General features: G+C 32.8%; 1 protein-coding gene across 1 annotated transcript in view; it reads right to left on the bottom strand.

Annotated features, from left to right (window-relative positions):
* Positions 1-26169, bottom strand: part of LOC129224747 (tax1-binding protein 1 homolog) — a 96423-nt gene that overhangs the window by 15324 nt on the left and 54930 nt on the right. Inside the window, exons 13-19 of the mRNA XM_054859299.1 lie at positions 24886-24933; positions 22824-22907; positions 21536-21661; positions 10546-10602; positions 8455-8607; positions 6693-6774; positions 2470-2546 (exon numbers count right to left, since the gene is read on the bottom strand). Of these exons, the coding sequence (XP_054715274.1) occupies positions 2470-2546; positions 6693-6774; positions 8455-8607; positions 10546-10602; positions 21536-21661; positions 22824-22907; positions 24886-24933 (627 nt within the window). The remainder of the gene's footprint in view (positions 1-2469; positions 2547-6692; positions 6775-8454; positions 8608-10545; positions 10603-21535; positions 21662-22823; positions 22908-24885; positions 24934-26169) is intronic.

Below are 26169 nucleotides of genomic sequence, written 5' to 3'. Positions count from 1 at the left end.
CTCACAAGAGGCTGTGAAGACTGCAGAAAATCATTGATAATCTTGAGAAAATCATTATAAGATGTTGATTTTAGACTACAAGAGAAGTTCTGCTAAGCGAGTAAAGACGGTTCAGGATGTTCTTGGCTCAATGGATGAAGAAAAAAGTCAAATAATGATTCAATCGCTACGCACAAATATTGAAAGCTTGAAAATAGAGATTGAGTTTTTGTTAAAGGATGTAGTGACAAATCAGAACTGTGCAAGTGTTGGGAAGTGTTTCGTTCACTGGTATCACTTGTAAAACACTTGATTATTGCTGATCGCGAAGAAAATTACAAATTATACGTTCAAACTGTTGAATTACTGTTTCCAGTCTTTCGTGTATTTGATTGCATCATTTATCTACTATATGAAACATGGTACGTAGAGAGGATAAGGGCGCTAGAAAATGAGTGTCCCTACCTGTAAGAAAAATTCATTCAAGGTAAATTTGTTGTTAAAATTCAATGCTGTGAAGCCAGAGATGAAATTGGAAAAAACGATTCAACGCTCACAGAAAAGTGCCGGAGAAATTGCAGAGCAGACGAGAAAAAGTATGTTGCCGAGTGGCATTTAGAGTATCATGAAATTTTAATGATATGCAATGTGTTTCGTGGTCTTACTAGTTCTCATTTAATGGATCAATGTGAGAGTGTCCCGCATCCTTATTTTTGTAGGCAATCGCAGCCAGTATTTTGATGAAAATGTCAAAAGACTTGTTGATTTTATCCATCAACATGTAAATCCCTATGATATTTCTTAAACAGAGCAACTTTACAGCTTTCTCACTAAACAACTTGTGAATGGTAGTGTCAAGATTCGCCTTCTCAGCATCATGAATCATTGATCAGAACAGTACCGCCAGTTTAGACTGGATACATTTTGTTTCAAAAATTGTCTGATTTACTTTCCAAAGTCAACCTACCATGCTTTGAGGCACACAATTCTTCATAAAATGTCACTTCTAAGCTAATGGGGAAGAATCAACTTTAACAAGGGTACAGAGACATGGAAATAGCGAAAGAAACGGGAGAATGCATTAAAAATATTTTAGCTCATGACTTGTTTCCAACGAACACATTATGTGATGGTCAGGGGCGTGCACAGAAAATTTGGGGCCCGTCACAAATGCCCACAAATGTTTCGGCCGTCCTTCCATATTGTTTAAGCACATATTTCATCCCTAGTTTTAAAAATAATAGGCCCCCTTCAGGCTCAGGCTCGGGCAAACAGGTTTCTCTTATCCCCCCCCCCCCCCCCCCGTGCACGCCCCTGGCGGTGGTGATTCATCTACCAAGCTAGATTGCAGAAATATCCGTTCCCAGAACATATTTTATTTAGCAAAGTATCCCCAATAAAAACTGCCCTCGTTATATATTTTATGTCACAAGTCCGCCAAATAAAGAAAACTTTTGGCGAAGTTATCATCAATGTTCTGCACGGATTCATTCCTGTATGCTCTTTTCATGAACTTCATCCTGTGTTCGATAGTTATTTGCAGCATGTTGTGAAATAATTCGAAAAGATGAGAAGAGAATCAACTAAGGGCAGAACAAACATTGCTGTAATTGACAGAAAAATACTAATACCTATGCAGGTAGAAAAATTCTGGTCGAAAATTTACAGTAACTAGCACACAAGGAAATAGAAGAAATGTCAAAAATGCTACATTTTCAGCTATTGCTAGTGGTTTAACAGTTAATGAAGAAGCAATCTGCAATACTTTTCATAGGAGATTTGAGACACATCATTGAAGAGCTTAATTAGAATAACTCAAGAGAAGATGCAGATCTACAAATTTTTCCACACATAGACTGGGCTGATAAAAATTGCTCAAAAAGAGTGGCTGCGGCATCAAATGATACAGACGTTCGTCCTAGTGCAATAACATGCAATGCAAAAACAGATCGTAACCTTTTTTAAAAGTAACTAATCTTGTATTTTTTGTTTATTGTGTTGTTGAAAAAACATGTATGTGATAAACAGGAGTTTAAAATGAGCATTTTGGATTATTTATTAATTTTTGTACCCTTTTTAGTAACCAGAATATTCAACAACAGATGTCGGAGATATCTCCACGTAAAATTGAAGAAACAGCTAGACCGGATTTTATGACATAATTAATACATTAATTGACTTCCTTAACTCCAAAAACTGCAGTTCAAAACTAAAAATAAATTTGTAGGTACGCCCATTGCGAAAAACGTAATGAGCAAGTGAACCAAAATGGCCGCTATCTTTGATGGCCTGTAAAATTATTTCGTGCAGGATTCAACATGTCTACCCAAGATATTCTCACATTAGAACACCTACAGATCAAGATTCTAAAGAGAAAATCTCTGGACCTAAAAATTTTTACGGGACTACATTGTGGGGCCAGGACTAAAGAGAAGCATAGAGCATATTCCTTTTGTTCAACTTAAGCTTTAAAATAAAAAACAAACTTACCAAATTTCCAATCACATGCTCGCCAGTATCAGAATCACTATTCCTGATTGGTTTATGAATGGACGAATGGCTACAAGCTAGAAAAGATATAATCACTTATTATCTATACAAATAAAACAAATAATATATATGTGTGTATATTTATACTTGTGTATGTATGTTCCCTATACAAATCCACAGTTTATGTCGGATCTCGACTTAATTTGGTAGGGAGGTACTTGGGCACCCGAGCATAGGCGGATTTAGGACTGAGTTCCGGGGGGGGGGGGGGGGGGCAGGATTTTTTTTTTTTGGAGAAACATTTTTAATTGCCCTCCCCCCTCCCATGTTTTTGTCTGTTTTCTGTGATGCTTAAGGCCATTCTTTACTTTTTTATGTGTCGTTTTCATTACTGTGTGTAATCATGCTGTCCTTTTCAAATCGACCTTAAAATAGAGGGGGCTGGTATGAAAAGAGTAATGCAGTGCTCCCTTTTAAGTGGGATATAGAATATCTCCAGTTTTAGGGGACCCGGGGGTTACTCCCCCGGAGGAAATTATCTAAAATAGATATAAAATTCTGCATTTTGAAGTCTTATAAGGGTTAATTGGAAATAATAGGCTAATAATTTTTTTTTTAAGTTTTACGCTTTAAATGTGCTTTCTGATGCAAGTTAATACTTTAAAAGAAATGGTGCACAGATTTAGAGAATAGGTATCAAGAGAGTAACATACTACCCATTTGAACAATTCTTAATATATACACTTGATAAGAAATAAAATTGAAGCACACTTTGCTTAGGAGTTTAAAAGACTTGTCTAATTATTTTCAGGGTTTGGTTGGTTAGATTGGGTTTTTGGTTCAAGAGCCCTTGTAGGCTATACTGCGCCAATTCTTTTCAGGGATTTTAGAACCTATCAATAATTTGCACTTTCCAGCCTCTGAAATTGAGTAGTAGATTATACACTTGTACAGTATTGTTCAAACTTTGTAAGAAACGGCTATTTTAAGTTTAAAAGAAAAAATAAACTTTAATTTCTTATTCAAAAAAGAAAAAATAATGATTTTCTTTTTAATTTTTGGAAGATGTGTTGTTACTACATAAAGTCCTCCCAAAACTGGGGGGGCATTGCCCCCCTCTGACCCCCCATAAATCCGCCCATGCACCCAAGAAGGAACGTAGGTGGGTTTTCAAATGCCAAGAAAGAACCGAACCGTTCAAATTTTAATTTTAGAGCCCGAAAATGACATTAAATGGCTCTTTCTACCCAAAATAGTTATCCGATCAGTTGGATGTTAACGCCATTCGAAAGCCCGTGAAAAATACCCTTAAGTTCCGTCACTTCCTACTAATTTGAAAAAAAAAGGCTGTGAAATTACTGGGAAAAAAATTTAAAAGCACTTTTAAGCCTAATGGAACTATTTTTATATCAGAAAACTATCGTTTGCGCAATCTCATTTTAAAGAAGCGTTCAGAAGGTATTTTTTTCTCGCCTGTGACTAAATAAAATTTTATTTTTGTTTTGAGGTAAAAATTTCCACTTTTGATTATTATTTGGCAATTTATCTTCTTTCTTTCTTTCTTTTTTTTCTGTACTGCCAGCAGAAGATAATCAGGAAAGTTGCTTTAATTTGTTCGGGAATTTTTGATTTGCTGTTTTCTTTCCTTAAAAATGATTATTTTGACGGGAAATTTTACAATATTTTTTTCTCTCTAATTTAAGCCTGATTGAGTATACACGTCACTTGACAAAACTTTTATTTTCGAGGTAGACCGTGTAAAGCCGGGCGACGCAGCTAGTTAAAAATAAAATAAAGAAAAAAAATTGATTCAAAAATCAGGGTTCATACTCTATTTGGATGAAAAAACTCCATGACTTTTCCAAGACTTTTTCATGACTTCATAACAATTTTTATGACCCACGTCAATGTTAAGTCTACGGAATATTGAATATAAAAAAATCCCTTCACATCCGATACGAGCCATGCTTTGTCAAGAAGCACTGGACTTTTTAAGGCACATTTTTGCATACCAAACGATAGCAGCAAATTGGGAAATGACTTTGTAGTACTCTACAATTGGTTATGGAATTTGCAAAAAATACTAATTAAAATAACATAAGCAGTCCTTCCTTAAAAGTACAACTTTTTCTATTCGACATTAACATCGAACTTTTAGTAGAATGAAGTCAATCCTATGGGATTGGCTTCCTTCAATCCCAAAATCCCGCGGGAATGAGTTGGGCCCAGGATTGAGAAAAAGCCCAAGTTTGCAATGCTACTGAATAGAAAGCTAAATGATTTTATATCATCCAACTTTTTTTGTAGAAATATACATAACAGTGGTTCCCAACCCATGGGCCACAAGCAGGGTAGTATTGGGCTGTAGACAACTGGTTGAGAGTCAATATAAATTTTGGAGTGGAGTATTAGTTTTTTGGGCGAATGGGGTCACTCAATATCTGTGTAGAACATAGTTTATAAGTAAGACTACAGTCAAACGGGATCAGACGAAGTTGTCCAACTCCTATCCCAAAAGTTATGAATCACTTAGTAACTTGATGTTCAATCCAACTTGTTGAAAAATAGCAAGGAAAATCAAAACATTTTTGCAAACATAACCCTGGTTGTTTAAAATGAGGGTTTGTTTTTTTCTGGTTCTCAGAACGGTATCCAACACAGGTTTGGATCTGTAGTGCCTGAAGTGCGGGGGAAGCGGACCTACAACATTAAGGGGCCCACGGCCCAAGAAACTACAGAATTTTTTTTTTAAATAATAAAAACCTACACTCAAATTTTAAAAGTTGAAAGTATTTTCAAGATTATTATAAAAAGCCAAGAATAAAAGTCCCAGATAATTGCTCAAAGCCTTACAATAATAATAATAATGAATAAACAAATACATTTAAACAATTGAATTCATAATTGAAGTTGAAATTTTGAAGCAGTTAAAATCAATCAACAACCACTATTTTAAACCAATAGTTATTTTTGTATCCAGTAACCAGTTAGGGGCCCTGATGAGTTTATGCAGGGGAGCCCAAAATTTATCAATCTGGGTCTGACCCAACAAATTTATAGAACTCACGAAACCTGAAAGGCGTCTATCAAATAAAACTCTGGAATGTGTAGAAACTACATATTTCTTTCAAAACAAGTTTTTTATGAGCTATTTTTGTTAAAATCGCAAAGACTGGTTCAACTTACGTTCAATACCGCAAGAGAGCTTTCTGTACACGCAGCAAAATTAATAAATAATGAAGTTTGATGAAAATAAAATCAAATACAACCTAGAAAATAGGAACTGATGAAATGTGAAAGAAGTTGTCAGTCATTGCTTTGTATGAAACAAATTTATTATTTTTTGCAGCAATTTGGTGAGAGCAAACATTATTGGTCAGAATAATTTACTAGCTTTTGATAATTTTGAGTTGAATGGCAGTACTAAATAAATGTTACGTTAGTGATGGTTGAATGATTAACAGAAAGAACTGGCAAAGATATTTTTTATGTCTGTTGACAATTTTAAAAAAGGAAGTAGAATACGCAGATTGGCCAATGTGCGTCGGTTTAGCAACTGTTGAAAAAAAAACCCTCTAGGAAAATGGTAAAAATTGTTAACTCTTAAGTGAAGATCTAAAAACCTCCAAGACTGTTTTGTTTGATTAATGAAACAGGCAGGCAATACAAACAGCTTCTACCTCCTTGCAAAGTTCAATGGCTGTTCAGAGGTAAAATGTTGACAAGATTATGATTCCATTCAGTTTCCCTTATGGAGGGAGATTTATGTAAAACTTACCCAATATTCTAGCTGTAACATGCACCTATTTTTGTTGTATGATAACACCTGTATTTGTCATATGTATGCAAAAGGTGTACATTTTTATCTGATTTTTACTTGCATATTTAGTACTTATTGGGAATCAAAGTTTTTTTCACAAAATTGGTGGCCCTCAGAATTGAAAAGGTTGGGAACCACTGATATATAACAATCAATTTTTACATTTAGTACTAACTCTCACTTCAAAGCACTTGATTCTTTCAGAAAATATTTCAATTGAAGCAAACTAGAAATTTGTACATACGTCCAATAATTTAGCTTACCAACATCCCTATTATCAGCATAGAAAATTGCATCATAATGCCTTTTTAAGCATAAAACAAACAATATCAGGACAAGAGGATTACAGCCAAGAAAGTTATGAAAATTAAAAATTATGGAATGAGAAAAATACAAAAATAACCTAATCCTGGAAAAGTTTCAACAAATGGAAGCTCCTCTGAACAGCTCTCTGAAGCAGATGAATTTTGCAGAAGTACATCTACCTAAAAAACACATTTTGGTTTTGTGGTTAAAATAACCAAAGAAAAAAAGATGAAACTTAAATAAATAAATGACAATATAATAGAATAAAACACATTGCAGTTTTTGGTAATGTGAGTCAGCACATGCTGGATCAGTCTGAAAGATATTGCTTCCCAATCTCTTCCACCAATTTTTTTGCTAATTTGCTCAATTATTCCATAAGAAGCATGAAAGCAAGCCAATAAATACAAACAGGTATTTTTCTTTAATAATGAAAGCCAAGGTATTTTCTAGAGCCCCCCCCCCCCCAAAAAAAAGAATCTTTACAACATAGGATAAAAAAGACTTTGTAACAAAAGAGAATACACTTTAAATACATCTTTTTTTTTTTTTACATATTAAAATAAACTAATTAGTACACAACCTTGAACAAAATCAGAACATGAAAGAAATGCAGTAACTAAACCAAAATGTATCACACAGTATCTTTTTTATTTAATTCTTAAATTTATTAATTGAGAAATTTTATTACTATTAGTCACATTATTACTGTTATTTTGTTTGATTTGATGGCTGTTGAAAAAAAAAGCAGTATGAAAAATTCACAAAATAATTCTACATCATCCATGTTTACTGTCCGCCTCTGGCAAGTTGAGCTCCATTGACCGACGGATTAAACGATTCCATTTGCTGAAATAGGGGTGAGGAAAGATGGCTGAAGGTCAATAGGCTTAATGCTAGCCCAACTCTGTGCTAACAATTCTTCTTACTGTTTGCTCTCCCTTGAAAGAAATGGACATGCTCAAGGCCACAGCTCAACTTCTCAGAGGCAGATAGTACTTAAGGTTGACCAATTATTTATTAAAATTTAATCCCGATTTATTTCTCCGTCTCCAACCTAACCAGAACTTTCAAATACTAATAACAATGATAAATAAATAAATGATTTTAATAATATTTATTAATTATTTTATTCTTAACTTATTTTAAGAGTTGCTTTAACAACATTTTTTCTCTTTGCGTGCATGATATTAATTGTCTCTCTTTTTTTTCAAATGGGTAAGTAGACGAAAAACAAGTACCAAAAATCTTATTAATAATATTGCAAAAGCAAAGAAATCATCTTAACATTTAAATTTAATATTTTGCATATTTTTATTTGCATATATATTTTTTAATTGTTATTTTCTAAACTGACTTGCATGCAATTACAGTAAACTCCCGATTATCCGCGGAATAGGGTGGCACAGTAACCGCGGATAATCCGAATAATAGGTAAAAAACGATACTTAGTGTATGCAATAGATAAAAATATTAATGACACTCACACATTCATTCAAGTTATAACTAAAAACATTGCTACATTGCATCTACCAACATTTAATATTAAAAAAAAATGCATGTAAAATCTAAAAGCGAGAGCGACAACACAATCACAAATTTAAAAAAAAATATATGAAGGGACCCGCGGATAATCCGAGCCGCGGATAACCTGACCGCCGATAATCGGGAGTTTACTGTATTTCATAACGTGTATTTTAAAGAAGTAAAGTATTTTTAAAAAAACATTATTGCAGCTTTAAAAATGTTTGTGATGGGAGGGAACTATCTGACATTTGTAGTGGGGTTAAAACTAATTAAGTCATATCATAAAAATAAATAAGTTAAAAAAAAAAAAAAAAAGAAATATCTTCACTTACTTTATGAGATCCATTTTTTGCCTTTTGTAGCTTTTTCTTCAACTTTTTTATTTCGAAAAATTGCCTTCTGTACAATTCAGCAGCAATTTTTAACCTTGCTTTCATATCATCACATGTGACACATACATTCTTTTGAGATGTCAATATCTCTTTCTAAATTAAATATTACATAAATTCAAGCAGAAGCCAAATATATATAAAAAATATATAAAGAAAAAATATGTAAATGGTGAAGAACATTTTAATATATTGCTTTTTAATGGGAAAAATGGTTTTTAAAATTTTTTAAAATTTAAAATATTAAATGCAATGCACTTTTTAGCTAAGCAAACTAGAAAAAAAAAGCATTATGCTCAATGTAATTAAGGTACCAAAATTGAATCAAAAATGCAAGTGAGCCACAGCACACAAATGAGGTACGGTACATATCATACCTCATGCATGCCAGGTGCCAGCATAAAAGCAGCACAACTTTAGACCCCTTTTGAGTTTCACTCCCAGGCATACGTACCCTGCAAGGTGAAACCTAGGTGAATTGTGGTTGGAGATAAATTACCTTCTCTTTAGGGCCGTTTCCATGGACACTTTCGACCCCGGAAAAAACCTGCTTTTCACCGCATTCTGGTTATTTGCGGGGTTTATGTGGAATCCTTCTACTCCTGCTAGCTTCTGGAGTGAAAGCAGTGTTTTTACCCAGAATGCATTACGCAAAGCAAGTTCGTCTACTCGCCGCTAAGGATGCTGGGTAAAAACCGCTTTCTCTGGTACAATGGGAGAACCTCTTTTTACATGGAAATGAGGAATATTTCAATGGGTTTTTTGTGGAGCCAGAGCGGGAATTTACCGGGTCGAAAAGTGCGTTATGAACGTGGCTATTAAGTGGAAGTTTTTGAACCACAATGCTAAAAAAGGGACTTAAAGAGACTTGTCACTATCAGGGTCAAATGTGGCTCCATAAATAGATCCGAAATGGTCCACTTAAAAGAAAACCACATTCATCCCGATTTTGAAAGCCTAATGAAAGCCCATCTGTGCCTTCAACACTAGCGTAAAGAGGGGCGACTTTGTGTCTACTAGGAAGATACTGCAACACATGAAATATTTTGACTAGTTTAAAAAATTGTGCACAACTTTTGTGTTGCTACAGGGAAGTACTTTCGTGATGCTATTCAACTAATTTATTTCTACTTTAAAAACATTTCATTTTTAGCACATGAGATGGATAAAATAAATAGTTTTTAATATAAAGGAAAAAGATGTCACCAAACCACTTTTTGGTTTCAAAAACAGAAAAAAAAAAATGTTTAAAAAAAATTACCACCACTAAGAATCTGCTATTCTAAGATGCTGTTCTGTTCTGCCTCATTAGAAAGTCAACATCTGCAATTTTATCTGTAAGTATCAATTGCAGTTAAATAAAAAGAACTTGGGTAATAATACCAAACTCTGTGGTAAATCAATTTAAAAATACCTTTTAAAAATTGGCATTTTTGGTTTGTTATTGTTGTCATGAGCAAATTTATAGGCGTAAGAGACAACATGATTTGAAAGAAAAATTTAATACAATGTTTAAACAAATTTATCATAAATACTGACACTGTTAGACAGATTTCTTAATCTGTAACTAATTGAATTTTTAATAATTTTTTTTTCAAACTAGACACTAAGAGAACAGAGCTTAACAGGCAGTAAAGTATGGTCTATATTGCCATGGCTAGTAGTATTAGGACCACACCAACAGCATCACTAGAACTGGTTTTAGGTTTATGTTTCCTTTATCCCTATTTGATACATTACGTTTTTGTCAACACTCTGAAGAAATGGCAAAAGTCACTTAGTATTTTGAACGTAATTGAACTTCAATAAGTACAATGAAATTTGTTCTGGCAAAAGTTGCACAGAAAACAAGTGCAAAATGTTTAATTCATTAAGTAAATTTTAATTTTGCTTATGGATGTAAAATTTAAAGAAGTACACACACATGCACAATGTACACACATAACTTTAATTGGAATTTGCAAAGAAAAAGGCACTTGTAATGCATATATACAAAAACAGCTTAACTAATTTCAAAGGGATTTGACAAGTTACCTTTTCTCCATTCAGATACTCAATAACAGCATCTTTCTTAAGGCCTTCCTCTTTAAGCTAGTAGAGGAATAAATGAACAAATAAAACAAAATTAGAGTAACAAAAAACATAGCTAAGTTTTTATTTATTAACTCCATGTTGGTTTCATATGGGTAAGGAAATGATGCAATAATTAACATGCCCAACCATTCATAAAAAAATATACATATTTATTTAACTGTATCACAAAGTAATGATTTTACTTTTGGATACATAATGATTCTGCAGGAAAACTTTCACGATATTGCAGTACCTCAGAGCCAGACTAACATAAGCCCAAAAATGGCAATTTTCAGGTTATTACTGCTTTATATGTAGCATCTTATTCGGCCATCGAGACACCACAATGTTATTCTATTTAAAAAAAAATTCCTTTATAGTTATTTACCAGCATAAACGGGGGGGGGGGGGGAGGGGGGCATCCTTTATATGTACCAGATGAAAGTTTTCTCACCCTCCTGAAAAGTAGTAATAGTATGATTACGCTAGTCTGGCTCTGAGGTACAGATGAAAGCTATACAAAAAAAAATTGAGCAAAACAGACATGATAAGTCAGCCTTTTTTTATACATACGATAACACATTATATTCAATATTCTACAGAAATTATTATTTAATAGCAATATTTAAAAAATTTACTGAACATAATTCCATAAAAACTAAGAAAGAAAAAGCAGGCAACTTTGTCTTAACAGATCAAATATTCCAGGGGCGGACTGGCCATATGGAAGATGTGGAAAATTCCACATGGGCCGCACCTAACTTGGGCCGTTTTCTTTTTTCAATGTGTACGTATCGTTTTTCTCAATTTTACTTCGAAAAATATATATATTTTAGCTGGGCCAGCCGTTCTAAGACCCTGGGCTGTTCTCGTGTTTCTAGAGTCAGTCATAACTAATTGGGGGAAGAGGATGTTGATAGATGGTTTTCCTCGTCCAGTGGTCACTCTTTTCTTGCCGAACTATTGCCGTATCTTGTTACGAAGGGAGGAAACAATGACTTTGTGGGGTGCAGGGGTTTACTGGCTATGTAGGCATTAGGGCAAATGCCAGACGGGCTGGTTCCCCCCGAAAAGAGATCAGAGCAGCAGGAGAGAAATTTCGGACTACGGTCCCAAATCGATACCTTTAAAGTATTGTGGTGTACCGAAAAACTTTTCATGGGGGCCGGCGTCAGTGCTGACGAGAGGTCATATTAGCTTAATCAGAAACAGGGCCGCCGAGAGCCAAGATGGGCTCCGTGTCAGTCTGGTCACCAGGCCCACTCTCACAAAAAACTTATCAAACTTATGCTACTGCAATTCCGATCCATGTCCTTTCAAGTGCCAGGTGCCTAGTTTACAACTACCTGTAGGCTGGCTGACATGGCCTCTTGTCAGTCCAAGCGGTATACATTTTACGAATTCCGCATTGACTCTCGGCGGCCGTGGCCCCCTTATAAAACATCTTCATATTTATATGTGCAGGTGTCTGTGTTTGTATGACGTATAGTAGTTTTATGATTTTTTAATGAGTGTTTTGACCCCCTCTCATTCTATTTGCTGCGCTGCGTCATTTCCTCTGGGCTCTAGTTCAGGTATTTATATTATTAAAGGCTATTTTTCATTTTACTTTCTTTGTCTTAAACCCGGCGTTTTACTTCCAATTTTTAATTGTTGTTAAAAACAATGAAAAATATTTATCATAATTATGCTTTTTAATTTTTGCCAAAAAATAATAAATGAATGAAATATTAATAAATTTATCAAATCAATTTCAAAGCTAAACTTAAGAAACACTATGTTTGTGGGTGTTTTTAAAAGCGCTTTTTTTCCCACTACTTGTCCAAAATGCTTTTAAATTCAAGCATACAAATCAACAATATTGAAAATATAGATGAATAGTATTCTCACTAGCTATTCTCACTTGATGAGCAATTAATTCATTTATACTCAAACAAAAGTCAATACCGTTGTTTTTTTTTTTTTTTCAAAGAAGGATAGGTAACTAGTAAATAGGTTTTTAATTTCAAAAAGGCACACCTCAAATAAATTTCAAAACGTAAAAATAAAATAGATAAAATGTTTTTTTTTTCTTAAATTATTTCTATAAGCTTGATTCGCACTAAAAAGTATGAAACAAAATAAGTATGATTTCTTGCTTAAAACACTAAAAAATTACAGTTGATCATAATATTTTTTGTTTAGAGAAATTCTGAAGCAATCAGTAAAGTTCCACTTGAAAATTTAAGGGAAAAAGAAGTAGGCGGTACGCAGCTTTTATGAATAACTTTTATATAATACCCTCTCTATTTCTTCTTCCCTGATTTTTTAATTTAAATTTTATTGGATGCTTTAGAATAACCCTAAACTAAAGATATTAAGATAAACTGCAGTTTTTTAGTGTTGCAATTAAGAAACCATATACTTATTTTATTTTATACCTTTTAGTACAAACCAAGCATTTAGGTATAGTCTTTACAATTTAAAATGTTTTTTACATTTTATCACAGGTCTCAAACTTGAACATTGTTTCGGTACTTTTGATGCATACAGTAAACTCCCGATTATCCGTGGAATTGGGTGGCACAAGTGCCGCGAATAATAAAAATCGCGGATAACCGCAAAAAGACTAAAATGGAGGACAAATCAGGTAAAAATTGTCCTATCTCAAATTCTTAACTGTATTGATGCATAACACCTTCTGCAAACAGTGAAAATATATATAGAGTACAGTACAAATGTTTTGTATTTTTGCACAACCGAACTTAACATCAATAACAAACAAGTGTATGTACGATGAAGAAAGCACAAAAAAAAAATAATAAAATTAAATCAATCAATCAAGCAAAAACAACTGAGTGTAAATTTACAATTTTTCAAAAAAAAAAAAAAAAAAAAAATCAGTTATTGGTATTCGCTTTTTACTGCGAAAATACATGTTCGTGATTGTTGATTGATTCGCGGATAAACCGCTCGCGGATAATCGGGAGTCTACTGTATTTATAATTAAATGCAAATATAACCTGGGAAAAAGTGCTGCTTTTTTTCAATTATTCATTTTTTAAAGTTTAACAACGAGTTTGGATATAAAGCAGATTATTGCATGTTTTCTAGATGCATACAAAAGTAAAGTAATGCAAAAAAGAATGTTATTTAACCAGAGATGCCTGATGAGAGGTCACGGGAGGTGGATGTGACCACCCAAAAAATTATTTGTTTAGCAAATTTTGTCTGAAAATTCGCGAAATTTTGAGACATAATTGCAGTTTGTAGTCCCGAAACCTGTTTTTTTCCCCCTGGAATTACTGTGATATGCTAAATACAAAAACCTTTTTTCTCATTATTATAAAAAGCAGGAATTAATATGTTAGGACTAAAAGCTTACAAGTGCAGTCTATCCATTTAAGTTTCTAATTAACATTTTAAATTCATTTTATGTTCGAGCCAAGACAATATAATTCTCTTACAGATCAGCAGAAATTATTGATAGACATTTTTACTATTTAAAAACACCATTTGCTTCATTACTCAAATTTGAGAATGTTGTAGCAAAAATTTAAAAAACAAGTTTAATTTTCTGTTTGTTATATTTTATTTCCATTGAAAGTTTAAAATATTTATTTTCGAAAAATACGTGATGTAAAAATTCGAATTGAAAGGGTTAGAGTTGTTGAATCTTAATGTTTTATCTTGAAATTATCATTTTTGAGACCGAAAACAAAAATGATTAGACTTTTAAACAAAATGATTAGATCTCGTGGTTTTCTGACCTGAGTCTAAAACTACATCACATAGAGTCTAGAGTCCTTGAAAATAACTAGATAAGTCTTTGAAACTCCTAAGCAAAGTGTGCTTCATTTTATTTCTCATCAAGTGTTTGAATTATGAATAGTAAAAATGGTAATATGTAACCCTCTCGTTCCCCATTTTTGAAATCTGTACAGTACACCATTTCTTTTAAAGCAATTTCACTATTGGTCGGTTTGTATTTAATTCATTGTTGTATTTGTTGGTGGATTTGAGGGGTGACCAAACACTTATTGTACCGTAACCCGTTGGAGCAAGTAACAGTGCATTATTTTATCTCCTCCCTCACTCTTTCTGACTGTCGACTGCTGTTATTGATTTGTCGAACAAAAAGCAAGTTTTATTATCTTAACTAGCAGTACCCGCACAGCGATGCCCGTGCTAAAAATTTAATGGAAGTCCGTTGAATAAAAAAAATTGACGCCTCCCCCCCCCCTTCTGATGTGAAATGATCATTTTTCTTTGTATGAAATGCATACACACCTTTTCAAAAAAAATAAATAAATAAATAAAAATAAACCTATTATAGCTTTTTTGGAATTTAAAACTTTTTGCCAAATCATTAAATTAGATTTTGTTGCTTTAAAACTCTATTTAGTCATGAAGCTGTTTTTACTGCAATTTAAAATATTGTGCCAAATAAACAACAACAAAAAAAAAGCATCAAATAATATCTTTCAAATGTAAAAATTATTAAGCAACTCTATTGTTTATCGCCAAACTCGCCCAGCAACCACGCTATCATAATCCATCTGTCTAACGGAAAAAAAAATACATCCTGTGAAACATTAAAAAATCATCGTCAGAAAAAAAGAAGAAAATGTCGTACATTTCACTCGGATAAACACAAATCAAAAGTTTATTTTCTTTCAAAACAAATTGGCAAAACAATAGCTACAATAACATTTACAGTTGCTTTAAAAAATAATCCTAGACTGAACTGCTCCGCGCCAAGCGACCACGCTACCGGAATCTAGCCCTTTTGCCAGTGAAGCGGATGTTTTTTCTTTGGTAATAAAATAAATGTTTTGCCAAACAAACAAAAAAGTATAAAATTACATTAACAGTAGCTTTCAAATCGCGTTGCACGGCTTTTCCCGGTCTACCTTGAGAATAAAAATTGTGTTAAATGACTTAAATTCAACAATCAGGCTTAAATAAAAGGAAGAAAAACACCATGCAAAATTACCCTTCCAAACGATGACGACAGATATTAAAATAATTTTAAGAAATTAAAATGCGAAAGATGGATTTTAAAAGCGTAACCATGGAAACACGAAATAAAATAAGTTTAAGAAATTAAATGCAAAATAAGGAAAGAAACAATGAATTCAAAAAACGTAACCGTGGAAACGCGAAAATAAAATAGTTGACAACCTGAATCAAAATGACATGTTTCGAATTTGATTTAAAAACGCTTATAACTTTTTTTCCTTTGAAGATAGCTAATTTTTTCGACCATAGGTGGAGAGAGATCTGGAGTAAAAAATTTCGCTTTTTTCAATGGTATCAAAAAAGAAAACTGTGGGACGATTCCTTCACTTTTTATTGACAGATTTAATGAAGAAAGTAGTGAATAAATTTCAGCTAAGCCTAAAAAAGTTCGAGCTAAAAACGCAAATTACTCCCGCCCTAATTAAGTTAGAGCATTGAAACAAATTGTTTAGAACGCGGAAAATTCTATCCTTTTCAACGATCTTATACATATAAAATCTGAGTATCTATCTATCTATCTATGTCCAAGCTTCTTCTCCCGAACGACAGTGAACTGACCATCGAACCAGGTATCGATGGATTCGTAATCCTCCCGTCTTCATGTTTGGCTATTTAACATAATTCTCCGATAATAATTAGCGGAGATATCAATTAAAAACTTTTAATTATGACTCTTAGATTTCAAAATCAAATCACTATTTTTCGAAGGCTTTCCTCCATTCAAATTATTATTCAGTGCTTCAACTCAACTTTCCGGATGAACGCTTTTATTAAAATTTACAGCGTGAAGAAAATCATTGAAAAGAAACATCTGTTGCAATTTTTTTTCTCGAATATAAAGAAATAAAATTAGGCTTTTGTTTTAAGGCTTTTCCTGTAATCAGGGTGTTTAAGTTGTTTACTTTTCGATTATTTTGCAGTAATCTGCAGCAAAATTTTGCTGTTTTTTTTTGTTCAAGCCTGATTGTTAAATACGCGTCACATGACATAACTTTCATTTCCGAGGAGGACCGTGCACGTCGTAAAGTAAATGAGTGATTTACAAGTTATTTGAGTTCTTTGAGGGTTTGTACCTGGAAAACGGATTGATGTAATTCTTGTACGACCATGTGGATAGAATCCATCCAAATATTTATCTGAGTGGTATGTTGCATTAATAAACACCCGGGCAACGCCGGGTAGTAGACTATTTTATGTAAAAAGCGGATTGTTATTGTGCATAAATATTTCCGATATAGTCTATCAGATGTAATTCAGTTTAACGTGAGTAAAGATTATAGTTGATAATGCATATATTTTCCCCTTTTGTGCTGACTGAAAATGTACTCATAACTTGTATCATTGATAACGATTATTAACGTTGATGAGGTGTTTTGGCAAAAATATGTTTTACTGGTGTTTTGCAAACCTTGCTTTACGCGCATTTATTTATTCCTTAACGCGTTAGAAACTAGTGTCAGTGTACTACAAAAGCATCAACTGGACTGCTCTTACATTTTTTAGGTAGCCCGTGCAACGCCGGGCACGCAGCTAGTATATAATATTAATATGTGAAGTAGTTTTTCACCCCTTTAATCGCCAATAATAGGCAATTACGTAAAATTTGGGCCTAAATTGGAATAAAAAAAGAACTATTTATCGGATTTTTTCGAATTATAGCCTATGTTACTTAGTAAGAAAGCACCTTTCACATAGTGAAGGAATTTTTCTAATAGGTGCTGTGGTTCTAGCGATTACCTCGAACATATAAACACACAAAAATCCGCCCTCTCTCTTTATAATATTAGTATAGATAAATGAAATAAACTTAAAAAAAGTTTTGCTCTCCTCTTTTTTTCCTGATATTTTTTCGTCCCAATTACCCCTTATAAGGCTTCAAAATGCAGAATTTTAAACCTTTTTTCAAAATTTAATCCCGGGGAGAAACCCCCGGACCACATAAAATTGTGGACATTCTATACCCAGGGGCAACACACATTAAAAACGAACAAAAAAAAGTAAAGCATGACTTTAAACAAACTAATGTATGGCCTCCTTTACCAGCCAAAAAAAAAGTTGTCCATACTACAAGATGGGGGGGGGGGGGGGAGAGACATATAGTCTTCGAAAAAACTTGTTCTTTTCTTTCTAATGAAAAACCCCTCTAGAAACTTTTTGGGTTCGGAAAAACTCAACCAAAATTTTTTGGGAAGGGCCGGCAAAAATATTTCTCCACATAAAAATTTTAGGGTCAGTCCACCCCTGAAATATTCTAATTTAAATTCTTTTAATTTTAACATAATTTTTAAAAAAATACTAAGCACTTTTCATAATGCACTCAAAAGCACAAAATAACTTTTCTGGGTCGGAAAAGACAATTTAAGTATTCCTGTAGTTTCAATTATCCGAAGAAAATGACCCCACAAATGAAGAAAAGTGGAGCTCAAGTCATGAAGAGAATTTTTTATCAATATCTAGCTTTCAATCCTTTGAATGTTGAAACATGCTTTATTACTTCCTTTTACAAAAAAGGAAGTATTATATTCGCAAAAAAATTTTACTCAAAAATCGACCTTAATTTCCATTTTACTCACACCCGAACGAATGTTGAGTTTTTTTTTGACTCGACCACACATGGATAAGTGTCTAAGAACATATAGACCACCGAAATATCCATTTTGGCCATTCCCAAGTTGATTACAACGAGTTTTCTCGTGACATCTGTATGCATGTTGCATAACTCAAGAACGGTATGTCCTAGAAAGTTGAAATTCGGTACATAGACTCCTAGTAACTCTAGTTGTGCACCTCCCCTTTTGGTTGCATTTAGGTGTTTCTAAAGGGGTCTTTTGCCCATTTTGGGGGGGGGGGGGAATCATTGTTAATTTTGATGTAAACTCAAGTGGTGTTATAATTTGGTGGACATTTGGTGATACATCGCAGCATTTTGGTAGCCAAGTTTCGTCTCCAACTTGGCGACAAATTTGGCGATTAAAAATTTTTTTTAAAAACCTGGTTTCAATTTGCCCACGGTTGGTGATATTTAGAGAGTAAACCATTGAATCACATTAAAAATGCCAATAATGGGGAAATGACATTAAATTGGAGTAAAAGGAAGTCAAGTGAGTGTAAGAGCTCGTTTTCTTATTGGGAGAGTTTGGTTTGGAATGACTAAAAGCACAATTTTCTTTGTTTGTGGTGTCATTTTCTTGGAATTTTTGAAAACTACAGGAATACTTAAACTGTCCTTTCTGACCTGGAAAAGTTATTTTGTACTTTTGAGTGCATGTGAAAAGCGCTTAGTATTTTTTTTTAAAATTCTGTTATTTTACTGTTTTTAGTGTAAATGTATTTCAGAAATAGAATAATGTTACCATCGCGAAACTTCATCTTATTTTTTCATATAAATGCTCTGTACTAAAAGGAAAGAAACCTATATACATGTCTAAAACTTTCAGCAGTTTGCACTAAAAATGAATCCTTGCTCCTCTCTAGGATTTATTTGTTTGCTTATTTAATTAAAACCATTCAAATATTAAATTTTTCCTAAATTAATTTATGTTTCAAAACATACTAGTTTCTTGTGATCAAGATCCTAATATGTCTCTTCACTAAGCCCCGTTATCGATTATTGGCATAGATGAGAGCAATGGTTGGGAATACATTTCATGCTTGCTCCAGAAAAGCCATCATTCAAAATTTTCATTATGATTACAATTAATATTACTGTTGCAAGGCAACGAATATTTGTAACAAAGGGTTTTATATTTAACCATTTAGTAGGGAAATTAGATAAAATTTGCAGTTTTACATCCTAACCAAAATAATAATTTTATTTTAGAATTTTAATTTTTTAGCGTTAGTTTGCACCTTAAGATTAAGCAAATCATTTAGTGAAATCCTGAAGTCTCTAAGTGGTCTAGTTGCTGAGATATAAGCAAAAGCAGGCCTCAGTCTTTTTCCAGGACAAACATGCCAAGTGCTTAATAAAAGAAAAGAATTGGGATTGCAAAAATAAATTTTTAAAAATGTTAAATTTAAAAAAAAAAATTAAATGATCAAAGGGAGTAAAAGACCTAACCATGGTAAAATGCAAAAGTTAATTTCCACTCCAAAAACAATTCCAATTTATCTTTAACTTTTGACTTTATTTTTCAGCTTAATCATTTAGAATCATTTGGCTTGCTTAAGTTAGCCATGGATTTTGTTTTTTTTTAAATGATTCCTACAGCTCTCATGTTTGTAGAAACTTCGAACAAACTTCATCTTATGCAGAAAATTTCAGGCTTTCCAATGACCTAAAACTTAAAAATAGGATTGAAATATTTCTACTCTATATTATTAAAAAAATGGAATGAAAAATGGGTTCAAAACTGGCATAAAAAAGAACAAAATCGTTTGAAGGTTCACACATTATGCTACAACCCAATTTTGTGTCAAATTTCATGAAAATCGGCAAAAGGGTCTAGTGGCTATGTGTGTCACAGAGATCCAGACATCACCACAGATATCCAGACTTTCAGCATTTATTATTGGTAAAGATAACATAAAAATAAATAGTAATTTATAGTAGCAATACCAATACGAAATGCATTTTCAGCCATACTACAGCTTCTACCTTCGACAATAAGTAAAAAACTATGCCTAAATAGCCTTTTCAATGCCAATAATTAAATATAATAGAGTAATTAAACATTTTGACACAGCAATGTGCAGAAAGCAAAAGAGAATTGCAGAAATGCCACAAATGTTCAGGAAAAATAATATTTCAGGACATTTCAGGATGCAGTTGAGCCTGGACTTAAGCGAGGGATGCATTCCAAGACTCCTTGCATAAGTCGAAATTTCATGTTGTAGAAAAATGTATGCATACTTTTTTTTTTAAGAAACATACCAGTTTCTTTTAGACACTGTTAAACATCCCTCTTATAAACTGCTTTAAAACACTCCTCAAATAGACAACAGTTTCTTACATAAAGAACTGAACTTTTACTGTTTTTAAAAAATAAAAAAAAGCTGTTTTATTCAACTTAAAATACTTTAAGCTGCACAAAATGAATGATCAATGGGAGGGAAAGACAAAAAATAAAACAACATGGCACGCACAGTATGTAGCAATAATTAAATGCTGCACTATAATAGTACTGTACAGTAGATACAGTAATAATATTGATAAGTTGAAAAATAAAGATGGTGATGATTTATGCTCCATGATCCGATCGTTATCGTCTTTTTAATACATTTTTAAACATGATTGCTTCGCCACTTTTTTTAATAACGTTTCTATTTATGGCAACAGCCTCTCTTTCTGATCGCTTTACAGTACAAGAGCAGCTTCCATTTTAATAATATATATGTACTTTGCTTAAGCACTACTCTGCAAGCAAAACTAAGTTCTAAACTTAAAATCTTTTTCTTTCGACTTTTAATTGTACGTATGGAAGATTCTTAACCTTTTTTTTCTTTTTTGGAAAAACCCTTTTTTTTCTTCTCATCTTCAAACTTTGGATGAAACTGCACACAAGGTGTCATTATATTTCATCAAATTTAATAATTAGAATGAAAAAAAGAATTAATGAAATATTCTGAGTCGTTATTTGATGCACTAACAACACCATGCGTATACTAGTTTGGTGTGATCACTTTCGCTGTCAGTGTTGCTACAGGGGGGTAATTAACATACACAAAATCAATATTTAGTAGCCAATAGCAAAGTTGATACTTCCTTCTTAAAAAATTCATGTTGTTGACGAGGAATTTGTGTTAGCTATAAAATTCGTTACTCGTGAAAAATTCGCATTGTTGCCCCTCTGTGTAAGTCCAATCGCGTTGTAGTGGGAGTCGACTGATATTTCTCAGCAATGTCAGGAACTTTAGGAAAAGTATGAGCCTTGTTTTACAGGCATACATTTTCAAATTTTCAATAACTTAAAAACACTTGCACCTGTATTAATAAACTGCAATTACTAACCTTTGAGATAGAAGATTCATTATCAGCAATGTGAGAACGTAACTCTGCACAGTGTGATTTCAAATCAACTACCATTTCATCCAACTGCAGCTGGTTAGACTGAAAATTGCAATTTTCATCAGTGATCTGCAAAAAAAAAAGTATTATATAACAGTTCCAAAATTAATGAGATGTTTAAAGAGCTAAAAAGGTTAAGAAAAGATAGTTAATAAAATTTAAACTTTAGGAGTTTTGCTACTGAAACTAAAACATTCACCAAATTTAAAAAAAAAAAAAAAGGTAAAAGAAAACTTTATCTAGAAAAGAAAAACAGCCTTCTAAATTTTCTGAACATGGAGGTTTTATTTGCAGCCTTGGAAGGGACTTCAAATGACAACAGAGTGTTAGAATTTATTACAATAAAATAGGACTTATCACATTAAAATAAAATAGGTAGCTTGAAATTATATTGACGTCATATTTAAAACATAACAGATTGCAGATGAACAGCCATCTTAATGAGCTTACTAAACATAAAATCTATAAAATTGTTTATTAGTTTATAAATAATATGGCTTATAACTTTATGTGTACATAACTTTTTGTAAACTCCATGATTAACTGTAACATCTGAACAACACAATCCATAAATATAAGTACATTTCCATGGTTTAAATCAGTGATTTTCAACATGGACCCCCTAATTGCTTCCAACCAACCCAACCGTGCCCCAAACCGTGACCGAATTTCTCCCCAAATGGGCGATTTGGCTCCTCAAGGGTTGATAACTATTTTGAAGGTAAAATAATAGTAATAAAAGCCAGCGACAATCAAAATTGAAAATGCGTACAAAACCGATTATCCAGAATCATCAGGCAAGGAATCACAAGTAAAAAAGAAACAAATTAAAATTCATTAGTTTCCTTCTCATACCCCTACTAAATAACAATTTTCTCATTTCAAAAGAGCAAACTTAACTTAAATCAGTGTCACAAGCAGGTAAACTGATTCGACTCTGGTTCTGACCCCAGAATTTTAGGAGCTTTCTACTCCGACTCCTTTATTCCAAACACAGTACAACTCAGTCTCCCCAGCCCTGACAGAATTGCAAACTTGGAGGGAAAATAAACCACTCCGCCTCTTGGAATTTTAAAACCCTTGATTCTCGACTGACTCTGCAGCAGGGGTCACAAAGACAAAAAATTACCCTTTGTTTCAGAATGGGACATATATACATAAAGTTTTTCTTCTAGTAATTTCAAATAAGCTTAAAATATTAAGGATTATTTTTTAAGCATTTTACATTTACCTTTTCAAGTTCTTCATTCTTTTTCTTCAACACATCTTTTAAAACTCCAATTTCTTGCTTATAGCAGTTGATTTCAGCTAGGAGCTAAAAAGAAAATGAATAAAATTAAGAAACTATAACAGAAGTACTAACATCATTACTTAATTTAGCAATACTGAAAACAGAGCTGTTCTTCAATTGACCGATTCATTTATTGATTGATTTATTGATAGGTAAAAGACGCCAAGTTGCTTAGCAGTGAACCTGTTGATGTTCTTACTTTCCATGACCAGATTCTCCTGTTTGCAAACATACTATCAAAAAAATCGTCAGGCTAGGTTCAAGGCCTGTTGATATTAAAATCATTTCCGACTCAGTGAAGGGAAAGAATTAGGGCTCCTTATTGGGTAATCCCACTCCAAATGAATTTTTGGACACGACAATCATGGGAAACATCTATATAGAGTTGGACTGTTAGGCTCTCTAACTTCACACTGTGCTTAACTATTTCCGACAAAAGTAGTGACTACTTAAAACATCCGTTCTGGTCTTGACGATGTAGCAATAGTTTAAAATAATGGGAAGGATTTTAACTGTTTTAGATGCTTTTCTGAACTATGATGGGCTACCTAACAAAGACTGCTGGTAGTTAGGCATAGGTTTGGTGTAGGTTAAAAAAAGTTTTATTTAGAAGATATAAAATCTTGTAAAAGCTTTGGAAAATACCATGGGGATTAAACACAAAAGTTAGTTTTTTGTTAGGGGAACTATATGTTATAAATATTTCTAGGAGTTTTACAATACATGTTGAAAAGATATAAGGGGGGGGGGGGGAATCCAAGCTTTGTACTTTCATGAAACATAAATAGAAAGTACAAGCAAATACCGACAGCCTTATTATGACATCACAGCTTCATTGAGAGGTCTTCTGCTCCTGACTCATAGATGGTTATTCCAAACTAATGATACCCAATAAGGGTGTTACGTTGTAATCAGTCTCCCAGCACATGCTTGCAGTTCTACCTCACCCTGTCCTGGGAGTGGTAACTTACAGCCTATGAGTCGAAAGGTTTTGCAATACAAAGTTATTAGAATGTTGTGAATATATTTCCAACAGATAGAAATTGTCACCAATTAAGTGCTTTAAAAATGTCTAGTCAAAACTTTTCAGGAACTTCAACACTAATCTATTTAAAACAACAAAATTCATTCACGTTTGGAGATAACAGCATTGAGCCTCGCCTTAGTTTGTTGGTAAACAAGAAAGTGTTTTGAGTATCAATTCAAGTGGTTATATGGTGAAATATTTCTCACTTAGTCATAACATTTAAGTCTCAATTTGAGAAGTAGGTCAAGTTTCAAATTTTATTGTAGAATATCTAAGTCTAAAGTTTAAGGCAAAAAATTTTTGATATGAATACACTGATACATGACAGTAGCGGTAAGCTTCTATTTTCCCTTTAACACCAATTAATTTGTTATAAATTTTCACAATAGATTTATATAACTATTTATATTTAAACGAGTTTGCACTTTGAAGACATCTTATCTATTTAGTAATATTAAGTTCGCTAGAACCGACTTCAAAGATGAATGATGTAATTTAGAAATGTTGCGGGCATCTTCCAATAACCAAACAAAATACCAAAACTGCAGCTATTTCTTCAACAAACAAGATACAAAAGAATTATTTTTACCAATTTGATATAGGAACAAAATGTAATAAAACTTAATACAACACATTTTTTACCTATGATGCTACATTGGAGAATCATATAAAACACTGAAATACAATGATTGTTTACTTGATTGTAACTATCAGAAAAATGAAGGTGTTGAGTAAAAACAGAATTACAAGAAAAGGGATTTTGCATTAGTACAAAGGCATTTTTAATAAAATAGATAAGGATTTTATTTGACAAATTACATTCCTAAGAACTTCTTGTAAATGTAATAATAGTTTTAATTATTGTGAAAATTCAGGAACTTTAAAAAAATCAATATATTTTTTTAAAATTTAGACAAATTTAAAGAAAATAAAATTGTTAAAAAAAGAAAAAAAGACATTTTAAGACCTTTATACCTTAGCATGTTCAGGACTAGTTGCTGAAGTATGTTTGCAGTCTGTAGGCTGGAAAAGAAAATTAAAAATATTATGCACATAACAAAGCATGTACAAGGATGGATATTTTTATGGCAACTCAAAATATAGTCTACCTTTTGAGGTAGACTATATGGTTGACATTTGGCAGAAGAACTGAGAATGTTCAATGTATTGTATATGAGGAGAGAGGGTTTCAAAAGCAATTAGCTGATCAAAACTTGTGGAGTTAGTGCCTTTGTGGGTAATTTGGAGCAAGTTTTTAGTTAAAATATTTCTTTTCAGCATGTTGGATTCACAAAATTATAAACAAATGATGGAGTTTACAAATTAAAATCATCATTTACTACGGTTGCTATAGGACAGCAAAAGTCAGAAGAAAGAAACGTTAAGGAAACTGCAGCTAAGAAAGTTTCTGAAGACGGTTCAAACTATTAGTTCAAGCACCCTCTCATGAAGCAAGAATTTACAGGAGTAGTAAAAAATATCACAATAACTTTTGAAAGTCTTTTTCTGTTGTGAATAAATGTTTATGGTTGTAGAAATAAGAATATCTCAGCAAGAAGGGTTCTTTTAACCAGCAAATGCCCTAACAGGGATAGGGTAAAGGATACAAATGGCTTTAAGGCACACATTTTGCAACGTAATATACTTTAAAAAGTTTTCCTACATCATAAATAATTCCACTATCATATAGCATAACTCCCCATGTGTTTACTTCTTCCATAATTATTTAACTGCATTTACAAAGGTGCACCACTATGTACCACTCTCTACACCACTATGTATGTATCTATCACTACTCAAGAAATTTTTTTCAGAGACTTTGTTGCAGTAGTTGCACTTCATTTAAAAGCAATAAATCAAAGATAAGTGATGAGATAGCTACACTTAATATACAAGAGAAAGTTGATATTTCTATAATGCAGAGCACACAGATTTCTAAACTGAAAATTTGCTGTTTACTTTTCTGGGAAGGTGTTCCATTCATAGGAAATTTCCCTTTATACATTTTTTCTTCAACTGTTGTAAAAAGTTTAAAAATAAATGTTTGAAAACTGCAAGAAATGAGTCTTTTCAGATAGAACAAAACCTTTTCTTAGGTATTCAGAAAACTGGGAAAGTTTTGCTCGATTTGCATGTTATTTTTTCGTACAGATCGTTTGTTCATTTTTGGGAAAAAGTGGGCATTTTAAAGAAATGCCTTTTTTAAAAAGCGTTTTGTTATGAATACAACACATACTGATGTATAAATAGTGAAATTTA

The sequence above is a fragment of the Uloborus diversus genome, chromosome 1 (genome assembly GCF_026930045.1).
Source record: "Uloborus diversus isolate 005 chromosome 1, Udiv.v.3.1, whole genome shotgun sequence".
In the NCBI taxonomy this organism is placed as follows: domain Eukaryota; kingdom Metazoa; phylum Arthropoda; class Arachnida; order Araneae; family Uloboridae; genus Uloborus; species Uloborus diversus.
This window is presented reverse-complemented; position numbering and strand designations above follow the sequence as displayed.